This window comes from Aulonocara stuartgranti, assembly GCF_965226115.1.
Source record: "Aulonocara stuartgranti genome assembly, chromosome: 5".
NCBI lineage: Eukaryota > Metazoa > Chordata > Actinopteri > Cichliformes > Cichlidae > Aulonocara > Aulonocara stuartgranti.
The window spans coordinates 10442946-10456001 of NC_138943.1; the positions used below are offsets into that span (position 1 = coordinate 10442946).

At 41.1% G+C, this 13056-nt stretch overlaps 1 protein-coding gene across 1 annotated transcript; it reads right to left on the minus strand.

The window, feature by feature from the left end:
• Positions 1-323: 323 nt before the first annotated feature.
• Positions 324-12486, minus strand: LOC309706010 (uncharacterized protein). The gene is made up of 6 exons (XM_082532187.1): positions 12193-12486; positions 10011-10234; positions 8287-8389; positions 7666-7761; positions 6392-6906; positions 324-6012 (listed from the first exon to the last, which is right to left on the minus strand). Exons 1-6 carry the CDS (start codon positions 12232-12234, stop codon positions 4557-4559), a joined length of 2436 nt encoding a protein of 811 aa, XP_082388313.1. The 5' UTR covers positions 12235-12486; the 3' UTR covers positions 324-4556.
• Between the last annotated feature and the right edge of the window lie 570 nt (positions 12487-13056).

The window sequence follows — 13056 nt, forward strand, 5'->3', positions numbered from 1 at the left end:
TCAGAGTGAGATTAATTAATTAGAAAGCAGCAATTTCTGTGAAGTGCAGGATCCTCTTAGTTTAGCACAAAAACTGGAACCTTCAGCTGACATCTTTTAATACAACTTATGGCTATTAGTGTCTTAGCATAAGGTTGAATACTATTTTTAATATTTTAAACGCCAAAAAAATCATTTAATTTTAAAATTCTTTTTTTTACAGCACTTTGATAATGAATTAAGATAATCCTGTTGTGGGTGTTCTTTGTGTTAGTTTCTGGAAATGTGAAAATAATAATAATAATAATGTAATGAAGCAGATTTTACAGCAAAAGAAACAAAGTACAATGATTTAAACCTATACACTGAAACTCTGATTTAGCAGAAGTTTACACTGTACTCACAATCTGCAGATTTTGATTTAATTTGAGATAAATGAAATGAAGCAGACCCAAATAATACAGAGTAAACCTGGTTGTTGTGGACCCTGGCTGTCTGAATTCCCTGGGCATTTGCTAAACTTGCCCAATTGCTAATCCAGCCATGACTGAACTGTGTGCAAATGCAGCACAGTACATCGCATCACGAAACAGGAGAAGCTTGTTTCAAAATTCACAAGATAGAGGATATTAATCAGCTGTTATGTCTCCATTTTACTTTTTCACAGGGCTATTTTTTCCGTGTTACCGTCTATCTAGTTTTGCTTCATGAGGAATTTAATAACAAGTTCTAAAATAAGTAGTCTATGAGTTTCCTGCCTTTAAGTCTTTCGCTTTTAAAACACAGCAAAACTGTAATTTCTCCTTTTTTCATTTCATATTCACAGATTGATAACATTGAGATTTAAGTCATACAACCTTTGTTTCAAGCTTCATGGAGCTTCACAGTAAAAGGGTCTGGAACTGACTATCAGATAAAACTGATATATATCTGAAACATCTCACTCTGAAGAAGACAGAAAACATTTGTCTGTATTGTCTGTGTCACTTTTAAGCATTACAGTGTTTGTTATCTTACTCATAATTCATGGAAGTCACATTTAACATTCAGACCAAAATGAGCCACTATCCATGAATGCTGATAATGTGGATGTGAGTTTTAAGCATACTAATACTACAGTGTTCATCTCTGTGCTGTATATACAGCCTCCGTAACACAGCTATAAACCTACAGAATCACATCATAAACCACTGGAGGCGTCTGATGGCATTTTCATGTCCTGTTACCGACTCAGTCCTCAAACGCACCATCTGACAAAATCAATATCTACATGTCTTAATGACACAAAACAACAGTAAAATTCAATTGATCCATTTAAAGAGACAATAATATTCACATTTTGTGTTCACTTCTTGAAAACAGTAAATCAAGGTTTAACCAGCTTTTTAACTAAAGTAGCTCGGAAAGATTTTAAAGATCATAAAAACGGTTCACATTGGTTTTGAAACCATCACAAGAAAATATTGAAATATGTCCAACACAATCACAATAAACGATTTTTTCCTCCATAAATCACTATGTTAGTTTATAAAGAAAACATTAACACACACTGTCATTCTATCTACAGTCGTTCCACTGGCCTCGGTCCCTGGTACAGAAAAGTAGGGAAAACTTTTTGTATAAAAACGATGTGCAAAAAGTTGTTTTCTTAGGTCCCTCTCATGGAAAACTATGTAAAGAAATAACGTAAATATATACATAACCTTTGCTGTTGCTGTTGTAAATTCTACGACTGCTGTACACTTGTGGTGACTTGTCACTTTGTGCATCTGTTGAATCGAAAACAAGTTACTGCATTCGATGGAACCCTGACAGGTAGCGTACACAACACCGTCATTGTCATATTAAAACTAGCTTGAGGTATTATTGCACATTTTCCTGAACCGCGGACCTGGAATCAGTAAGTTTTCAGATTTACTCACGCTTCATACCAGCTTTTAGTGGAATGTCGACGCTGACTTTAGCTCTGTCTGTTCTGGGCAGACATACAGTTGTGTTCACAAATTTACATACAGTCATCATTGGCCTTAATGTCATGGTAATTCTGGGGATTGCAATGGTTTCTGTGAACTGTACTTCTTCCAGAGGGAAAGATTGTACAGTATAGGTCATTAAAAAGCAAGAATTGGGTGCACAAGTTTAAATTAAACTTCTGACCTTTAAATTCGTTGGCCTCGATCTAAACGCTAATTAAGATCTGTGAACTATGCTTAAAAGCAGGGTCCGTGCCAGGACACCAACCAATTTTAATGAACTCTACCAATTCTTTCAAGGAGAGTGGTTAAATAATCAGCCAGAATTTTGCCTGAAGCTTGTTGATGGCTACCAAAAGGGTCTGGTGGAGATGTAACCAAACATTAGTGTGGGAGCATGTGCGCTTCTGACTAAGTATGTTTATTTTTGATCCTGTGTGGATTTGAGAAATCCTAAATAAATTCAAACTTGTGCACCTAGTTCTTGTTTCTAGAGGTCAATAAAGATATATGCTTTACAATCATGTCAGTCTGGAAAAAAATAGCAGTTCAAGGCAATCATTACAAGCCCAAAACTGCTATAACATTTATGATGAGTGTAAGCAACCTTCTGACTGTAACCATATGCAGCAGCAGTCTGCAAACTTAATCTAAAGCTGTCTTGAGGTGTAACTTTTTTCTTGAAAATTCTCTCACCAAAGTCAACGCATGTAGATTTCAGTAAACATGCATAAACATTTAGTGCACAGATAGATTTGTAAACATCCAGCCAACAGTAAAGACACCAAGAACAGAGACCCATGAGCCAGGAAGGGCCAGAAATCTGATGCTGCATTCTCATCACGTCAGTAAGAAAGGAATGAAATGTTGTCATAACATCTTTGCAATATGAATGTGCCACTCAGCAGTAATGGTGTATTTTAGCTAAACACTAGCTACAACTAGTAATGTCCATTGCCATCATTTGGTCTCATCATAGAAGTGACCTATAGTTAAACGATCAAAAATAAAATACAAGGTTTGGCTTACCAGAAGGTAACAAATATGTGCAGCTCCTTCTGGCTCCTTTTTAATTATCTGAATCAATTGTATCCATCTTATTAAATTACATTAAGATGTAACTGCCAGTGGCAATGGCTTTTATTTTTATTTTATGGCTTCCCATTAGTTTTATCGTTTTTTTTATACTGGCACTTTCTTGGTTCTCTTTTCACCAAGTGGGACAAATATTCCAATCAGCTGCATGTAATTCATGGCATTAAAAATGTGACGTGAATGTAGCATAAAACTGACTCCCAAAGACTATTACAACTGATTTCACAGACTAAAGCTGTGGTCACCTGTGAAAAACCTCCATGGCAAACTCTTTACCCCCTTGATCAGCATGTTTTTACTCATGTTGCCCAAGCCAGTCAATCAGGTCACACTATTTAGCATTTCAGTTAGAAAAGCTCCCACTGACCTTTGAATTGTAAACAGTTTCTGTTAAAAAACAAAAAAGAAACCTTTAGGATTTGGCATTAAATCTCAGTTGTCATTGTCTGAATTGCTACAGTTGATGGTTTCTGTAGTGCTGATAAAAAAGCATGTAATTCATCATTAGTGCGCAGCCAGGTGCATCACGTAGAACAGTATTGCTCCCCGAACGTCTTAGATTGAGGATCTAAGTGAAAACCTAAATCTCTGTAAATCTATCAGAGCTTCGGTGAAATAAATGGGGCATAAGATGGAGCATGAAAGAAATGATGCAAACAAACACACTCATCTGACCTTGTTCGTTTGTGTGTTATAACAAGCGCCATGCACTGACACAGACGTTTTGTCCAGAGTGCTATACAGTGGTCAAACACCCACACATAAAGCTATCAGTTGAGGTGATGTACAGCAATGACAGTGAGGTTCCCTCCCATTCACACATTCATTAAAGGAACAATTCAACTTTCTGTCAGTCTTCTTGTTCTCTGTCTTCCCCAGAGACTTGAGAAAATGAGTATTAGGTTCATCATTATGCTTCAAATACAGAGATGGTGAGGACCTTGTTCATCCAAAGTCACTACACATTACTGCTGCAACAAAGGTATGAACAGCAGAGTGTGGTAAACATTGCACGCTCCATTGTATGTGCACCGGGGACAAATGCCAGTCATATGGACCCATATGTTACTATGAAAATTCACAGCTCATAATTTGGGTTTGGTTTGACATGAAATTTATGGCCATCTGTTTATCAACCATAAATTAACTCAAATCTGAAAATCCTGGACTGACCAAAAATCAGCTGAACTGGGTGAGACATAAAAGGATTATTTAGCTGTAAATACCTCATGTTGCCCTGGATCATTTTTAAAAAATACATGAATGGCTTTGCAGTGTTTAACCTGGCTTAACACAAGGACTGGAAGCAAGCTGCAGCTAGTCTGTGCTTAGCAAGGCTAAATATGTCCTGGACCTCTCTGTAAGTGACACATGTAGTTAAAACTAATATCATCGTCTCATCTGGCCTCGGAGAGACAGCACAAGAACAATTGCTAAAATGTTGTATTGTTAGCTTAATGTCACACACATTCACACGCAGAGTTGCAGTTAGACACTGTGTCCATGCAGTTAGACAGTGGTGACTGTCAGCAGGGAGCTGGGACACAGCATGTCATCCTGGTTGTCCAGCCTGGTCCCATGAGTCAGGAGCTCCTCTACTGTCGTCCAGTCATCCAACAGCTTTCTGTTCCTCATACGACTCAGCTTCCTCTGACTCAGCTCCAGGACCGTGTTGCACCTGCCTTCTGCAAAACCTCTGACTCCATTGCTGTCCAGAAGACCTCCATCATCAGCGGAGGCTCCTCCTCCTCCTCCTATCACGGGTCCTCCCCTGCTAACGACATCTCGTACAGTCCCTCTACTGGCCTGCAGCTGTTGTAGCTGCTGTTGCTGCCTCTGCTCACGGGCCAAAAGAAATTGTTCCCTCCTCTCCGTTCGACTCCAGTATCGACCCATCAGCATGTCAGTGCTGGTCTCCTCGTCGGTGCTCATCCCGCTGCGCTCATCCGCTAGCTGAGAGGCTCGATCTCTAAGCAACTGGCTCCTAGAGACTCGTGTGGTTGTGTTGGGTTTACAGTTTGGATTAAATTTTGACTGCAGACCAGAACTGTGGTTTAAACTTGAACCTGCATTAATTGGTCCTTTGTTTACATCCTGTCCAGCTGTAGCACAAGCTCCTGTGTGACCTTCCAGAGTGCTGTAGAGGCCTCTGCCACCTCCACTTCCATGAGACTGACGGCTGGCGGGTTTTGGCCATGTGTCATTGACGTCACCGGCCTGAGGAGGCAAGACAAGACTCTGGAGGTGCTGCTGCTCTCCGACTCGGCTCCTCTCAATCTCCTTCTGCCTTTCCCTTTCCATCTCCTCCTGAATCTGTGTCTCCCTCTCCCTTTCAAGCTCTTTCTCTTTTTGAATTTGCCTTTTTTGCTCCAGTTCCCTCTCTATCTCTCTGTTCCTTTCTACCAACATTGGCTCAGGCATCAAGCTTCTTTCTTGTGAGTGCCACCAGTCATGGTGCGCGAGCTGGCTGTTGGAGTTGTTGTCATAGCAACGCTCATGGTTGTTGGCACCTCTGATGTGCCCCAGAGTGGTGGCATGTTGTTGGGGTGAGAGGGCCATGCCTCCAGGGTGGGAAGCCATCACACCTGTCACTAGCTCGGCTTCCTCTGGCAAGCCTGGTGGCAAGACGTTACATGGTGCGACGCCTCCACAGTGGTGCAGGGTTGCAGCGCAGTAGGATGGGGAAGCTGGGTGGCTGGCTCGTCGACGGTACTCTTGTGGAGGTGGCCGATGGTGCAATGTTCTGCTTCTCCTCAGCATCCCAACTGAGCTTGACCCCTGGTGGTGCTGCACTGGCACTAGTGGTCTCCGGTGGCTAGAGGGAGTGCTGCAGGTTGAGAGGACTGGGCCTGTCATTCGTGACACTGCAGTGTGTGTATGGGAGGGATTGAAGAGGGCGCCACTGCTGGAGCTGTGACGGTTCAGACAGGGCCGATCAGCTTTGTGGAACTGGACTGATGAAACCCTGGAAATACAAAGAGTTTAATGAAAAAAAGGCACCAAAGAAAAGGTTTTAGGTCATGTGTAGTCCCTGTAATCCATGGGTTGTATTTTACAAAGATATGTTTTTTTGGTAAATTAACACAAATGTTTGAGTTCCAAGCAGCATACCTCTTTTTTATTCTGAAAAAAAAAAGTGTTTTAAAAAATTTTTTTAACAAGTTTTAAATCACATTGCAATCAATGGTTGTTTTGTGTGTTGGCTTTCGTTTAGATTGGTATCATTTGTAACTGGTATTATATAAGTGAGTAATATTAAAAACAAGACTGGTTTAACTATGTACACCTATCTGACAGACCTTAGAGAAACCAGCACCACGATAAAAATTTGATATTCTAATTACCTGACTAGGCCACGTGATGGCAGGTCCATGACAGGCCCAGCACCATCCTCCATCCCAATCTGCAGATGCTGACATTGAGGCTGCATTGTCAGCGCCTCAGGGATGGCCTCCAGCAGCTCACGGTGGCTCTTGGGGCAGCTGTCACGCCGTTCCTGCCTTTCGCATGGTTCACCCTGATGTTGCAGCCTGGCATTGTAGAGACGCATTCGCTTCTCCAGCAGCCTCTGGAAGTGCCTGAACTCCCCGGTGCTTACACTATAGAAGCCTGAGTCGCTGAGCTCTGAGGAAATGAAGGACTCTGAGGAAGGAGAGCCACCACCTCCAAAACCCCCACACCCTCCTGGGGCGAGGGCCCCATGTGAATGACAGTCCTCCAGACCTCCCTCCTCGGTCTCCAGACCTGAGAGGTCACCCTGGTGAAGGGAGCCATCTGTCCAGCCCAGACCACTGTCCAACTCATGGTGCAGGGGCAGGAAACCCATTGGCTTCTCTAGCATAAAATCCTCATCATCTGTCTATAAAAACAGGCAGGGTCAGTCCAGTGCATCATGACACCAAACACTAAAAATGACAACATGTTTTATGTTTTAAATGTGTGAAGAATCTCAGTAAAAAGTGAAACCTGGCTGATTGTGTCTGTAGAGTGAAAAACTGTTAAATACTAAAGGTAAGCATTGAGATCTGCTCTAATTCTCAGTTTATTCACTTGCCTTTTGTTCAGTTGTTTCCTGCTTTTAAAAGTTCCTGAGTGACGGTTAAATCAACATCAATGGCCAAAGAGGAAGGGTGCCAGTATTCTTTTTTGATTTTAACAAATCTAAACAAATTTAATCGTGTATGCCTGTAAATAGTGTTGCCAGTCTGTCTAGCATTGAACCACAAGCTCATATCGCCTAATATGAAAGAGGTGGATCTTTTATGTTTCATTAAAAAATAAAAATAGAAAAAAACCCTTAATGACTATTAAAAAACTAGCTAGTCACTGAAAATAAACACTACTAAAACAGAAAATATTTCCAGATAGTATAAGTTGAACTGAGAATAAATAATAGTGGGTGCATTTATGTTAATGAAGGAACGTGTCAGCCGGTGCAGCTGTGAGGCTCAGTGACTCCATGACTGAAATGAGTAAGCTTTATTACTACTTGCACAGAGAGTACTAGCAAGTATAAGCAATTCATAATTGATTTAACAAACAGGGTTTGCATACTCGCCAGATATATGTTTAAAACAACAACGTTAACAATTTTATGGAAAAGCAGATTTTTACATACCTGACTGTGGCAGGCGTTTTGCTCTTCTAAGTTAGTACTGCAGCATCCCATCAGGCAGTTCTGTCCCTTTGATCGACGGCCAGCTAGTTCTAGATCCTGAGTAATGTAGGAAGTGACAGAAGAACATGAGAATGTGTAATACAATTTGTTACTGATTAAACTCATTCTTGGTCAAATCAGAAACTACAGTGTGAAGGTACCCATATATTGCAAATGAACTTTTACAAATTCATCCGCAGTGCAACTCTAGAATCACAGATGAGTGTGCATGAGGGTTGTTTTTTTGTTGTTGGTTGTTTTGGAAATCAAACTGTGATTAGAAATTAGAGGTGTAATTGGTAGACCATTTAATATTCCTTTCATGAGCTTTTTCAGCCATGTCAGCCAGAACAAAACAAAAAAACACGTGAGAGAAGCTTCTGAGCTGTGTTTTATGAAAATACGAAAATAGTAATAAGCTGTGCTATATGGCCTCATCGACAATCTGGATGCAAGTGTTCTGATGCACTTCTGTGTGTGTGTGTGTGTGTGTGTGTGTGTGTGTGTGTGTGTGTGTGTGTGTGTGTGTGTGTGTGTGTGTCTGTCTGTCTGTCTGTCTGTCTGTCTGTCTCTTAATATCACCTGGCGACCAATGTCCACAGTGTCCCGTGGGGAGCTAGACAGGTAGCTATACCGTCCGCCATCACAGTGATCTTGAGGCAGAGACAGGTGGTTGTAATAATGTCTGAAAGAGATGACAAGGACACAGAATTCAGACATTTTAAAGCAAAAATCCTGGAATTATACAGGTCCGAAGACACTAACGTTCTTCAAAACAAACATGGATAACGTTTCATTGGACAAGTGGGTATCCCCCTTGGAAGACGTAAGTAACGTTCCTTAACTTTCAGGCTGCATAACATGGTTATACATTTGTGTCTGTTTCACTGTATAGTCTGTTAAGTTGAACTTTGTCCCAGTTACTTAAATTTTTATTTTATTTATTTTTATTTCACACATTTAAAAAAATAACAACTGACTCTTACAATCAACAGTTCACAGACAAACTAAAGATGAGACTGCCGACAGTATGAGAGACGGGTGTAGTCACCATGACGGGATCAACTGGTCATGAAGTCTATTGTGACACCTCATCCTGAGTGTGTTTACATCACCATCTTGGTGTTTTGGAACCACATGTGACGGCATCTCAGGAACACCGCAATATATGATAGCGGCTTTGAAAATCCTTTGACTGTACTGTTGTCGATTAACAGCCAAAGACACAACGGCTAAGTAGTCATTCATGTAATCCTTGATTCTGACAGGCTTCTAGTTGAAGCCTGCCACCTGGGGCGCATGCATAATCATTGTAATCATTACATTGTACTCAACATGTGATAATGAAATTTATGTCACTCAGACACATGCACAAACACACACACGTATATGTATACATTACAATGTAATCCCATTACATTTTTCAGTAATGCAGTAATTTAACTGTGTTATTTGCATGCTAGCACAAAGCTAGCCAAGAATCTAGAGTAATAAACCTATAGAGCTGAGTGTATGCTGACCCCAACCCAGCAGCCAGAGCCTGAACTTCAACAGGTAAATGATGGGCAGTCATGTTTACAGCCTCAGTTTCTACCTGTTCATGTTTTTACAAGAGAATCACTGTGACGATCGCTTTTAAGTCTCTTTGGGCTGGTTTTAAACTTTGCATTGTGTTGTCAGCTTTGTGTTTATGTTTAAATACTAAAGAAAGATCCCATGTGTATCCTCTTTAGGATAGGAGTTTGTGTTGGTATGTGAAGCTGTAGCCTCAGGTTTATATTGTTGATGGATAATTATGAGACAGCGTATTTTAGATCATTTTACAGAGTAATGAGAAAGTAATGAAATGAGTAGTGAAACAAATTACTTTCTCTAGCATAATTAAGTAATGTACTGCATTACTTTTAAGAAAAGTCATTTTCTGTGGTCTGATGGAATGATTGAATATTTACTGCTTTTGCTTTAAAAAAAAAAACCCCAAGAAGCATCCTCTTACTAAAAAAGTTTTTACATTTTTACAAATATCAGTAAAGCATTTAGTTTTCTTGTTCAATTAAACAGTTTCCAATCATCACTGCACAGGGATGCAGCAAACACTATAATTTATTTATGATACTGGCTCCTTTTAACTTTTCAGGGCATACAAGGATGTTTGCACAGTATAATGACATTGTTATTTAGTTGTTTAGTACAGTGTGGTCATAAGAAATCCGATGTAACTGCATACCGGCATTTCTTAAAATCACTGTGAGACAAAGTGGTTTTACAGCTCTTAACATTACATAACAAATCATATGTTTTATTACCTGTGTTGGTAAGAGGGACTAGAAGTGTTAAGGCCCGCCCCCATCAGAGGGAGGGGCAGATTGAGGTGCTTCAGGTCAAGGGGAAGGGGCTCCCAGGATCCCCTATCTGCCTCTGTGCCACGCCTCCTCTGGCCCTTGATCTGCATGGTGATTGGACGCTGATTGGCTGCCAGGATTCGCAGAGCATCCCTTTGGCTCAGGTGTGCTAGACTCCGCCCATTCATCTGAGGCAAACAGACAGAAGGGTTGTGATGTTAGCAAAGTTGCCTGCTGCTGAATTCATGTGACACAAAGCTCATTGAAGGACACATCAATCGCCACCAATGGACACATTAACATTAGCTCGATACTCTAATAATCCTGCCTTCATTAACTAATATAACCTTTGTATATGCTTAAGACTTAACAGAGTAAGTGTCTCATTTTTAACACGTCAAACTGTCTGATTGTAAATGTGAAATCTTCTGATAACAAAGGGTTTCCATCTCAATTATATATTTTCTAAACTTTAGAGCTCACAGGTGGGCTTGAGCCTATTTCAGGTGACACTTTGAGAGTGCAGGAATACACCCTGGGTCATCAGAGGGCTGACTCAGGAAAAGAAAAACAACTATTTCCACTCACATTCACAGGGACAACATGCAAACTGCATAGTGAAGTCCTGCCACCAATGGGTTAGAACAAAGCGCTCCAAAAGAACTATACTCAGCTACAGGTAAAAAATAATAACCAGAGTAGTGGTTGGTTTTGATTATAAATACCAGCCTCGAGGGGAAAAAAGTGCCTACAGCTTGAAGGATAACTAGCATTACTCTTAGCTAGGGGTTGGTCAAAATAAAATATTTGTGTAATTCGTGCGTCATCTTTTTGGATTGGTTCTGACTCCTAGATTTTCTCCAGCAACAGAATTTTTTTAGTCCCTATGGTAGTGAGGTAGAACAAAACAGAACTCCACACTGCAGACAGTTGGTACTGTTAGTACGTGTCTTATTGTGGATTTATTTTTTCCTGATTAAATATAATACATGTAACAGCTGCTACATAGAACAGTAGCTATGGTTAATCCTTCACAGCCTGTGAAAACGGCAGGCCTTATGTGGCTCTGGAAGAACTTTGTCAAGTCTGAAAAATAAACCCTTGTGATTTTATTGCAGATACATGGCCTTAAGCTTAGAAACCACTAATGTGTAAATTGGACACCTGAGTTACAAACTGAGTGGGTGGTGTGGACTAAAGATGTGGCTTCTTGCCCTAATGACATGATAGAATTAATTGAATGATGAGGTTCTACAAACAAACATAATCTGGTAATGTGCTGTGGGAAAACTGCATTCATCAACATCACAATCAAATTTATGCTTGCCCGCTGCCATTTTAAATGCACTTCATGTAGGGTTTTTTTTTGTTTGTTTGTTTGTTTTGCAGTGTGAACACACTACAGACCACAAACGGACTCAATTTTTCAATATTACGCAACTAGGTCAGAAGACCCTCCGCCTGCAGAAAGATGGTAGTTTTTTTCCGGTATGCAACACCCAAACAGCTGAATTATGGCAGTTTAAAGGAAATATGAAAAATAGTGACATGGTATCCACGGCTGCTTTAAAGGGTTAATACCTTCAAGCAGCATCCTGCTTCATGCACACACACAAACACACACATACACTGTCACACACATGCAGCTCAGTGGCTATCGAATTAGACGCATGGACAGTATTGTTAACTCCAGCACATCACAACCATGAGTCACCCTCCTCTACATTCAACTGCACACTCACACACACACTAGCAAACAGGCACACGCGCACACACCATGAGCTGAGAAGCACAAAATGGCACCTGTGTGTGTAGCCAGAGGACGGCAGTAGTCTTCAGGAGATGATGAAGATGTTATACACACAACATTAAAAATTTGACACGCGTACAAAAAGTATTTAGATTTAATGCTGAAGAATTGGGTTTATCATCCATTTATAAACATGCGCACTCACACAAAAATGTAGTCTTGCAGAAATGATGATGCCTTTTTGCATCTGCACATACAGACACACAGACATGCACACGTACGCACGCACTCAAACCTGGATGTGAATGAAGCTTAATTCCATCTACTTTAATGAGACATCATAAAACACTGTTACAGCATTATCTGTAACAGTGAGGCAGGTATTTGGCGGCTCACCGTTTGGTCGCCCATCCACGGTCCAGAAAGCCAGCAGCCCATCGTCACGGTGACAGAGGACAGCTGCCTTGACTCCTATGAAAATCAACGACACTGCTGCTTCCTTCAGCAGATCGTCTCCTCCTCCTCCTCCTCCTCACGCTTTCTGTCTCTCCTCAGTGTGCCTTTCACTCTTGGTCTCTCGGCATCTGTCCCCTCTCCACTGTCCTCTTTTCTCTTCTGTGTATCCCTCTATCTATTTCTTCAGCGTTTCTATCCTTGCCCCTCCCCTTCCTTTACGGCTTCTGATTTTGGCATCCTGCACACACACAGACACGCTTGCATGCAACGCTGCAAACATAAAAATATGCGCAGGCTGACACAGTACATTTAGAGATGGAGAGGGAAACACGCAGTCACACTATGAGGATGGTGTCTGATTGGTAGTCTTTAAAGGATCATCAGCCAATCGGAGGCAGCATTTTCCCTGTGGATGTCTTCCTCTGTGACTGAAACTCCTCAGCAAAGCCTCATGCATAAGGCAGCCTCTACTGCAGCAATATACCCACAGTGGCAGAGGAGACACACCATCCAGACATCCATCTTCTTGCTGTTCATCCAGGATCCCCCAGTTGATGCATGCTGGGAGGTGTAGTGAATACAAAGTATACCGAGGTGGTATATGCTGTACAAGAGAGTATACTTGATTGCTTATAACAAGGGAGCATAGTTTACAGTATCCTGCGGTACTATAAATCGCATCCTACTCTATAGGATACATTCGCTTTATGAGTTTATACATCTTACAATTAAAAAAGCACACCAGAGTCATAGATGGCAAAAAAGTCGTAGTAGTGGTAGTTTGTAAATATATCAGCTAAAAAG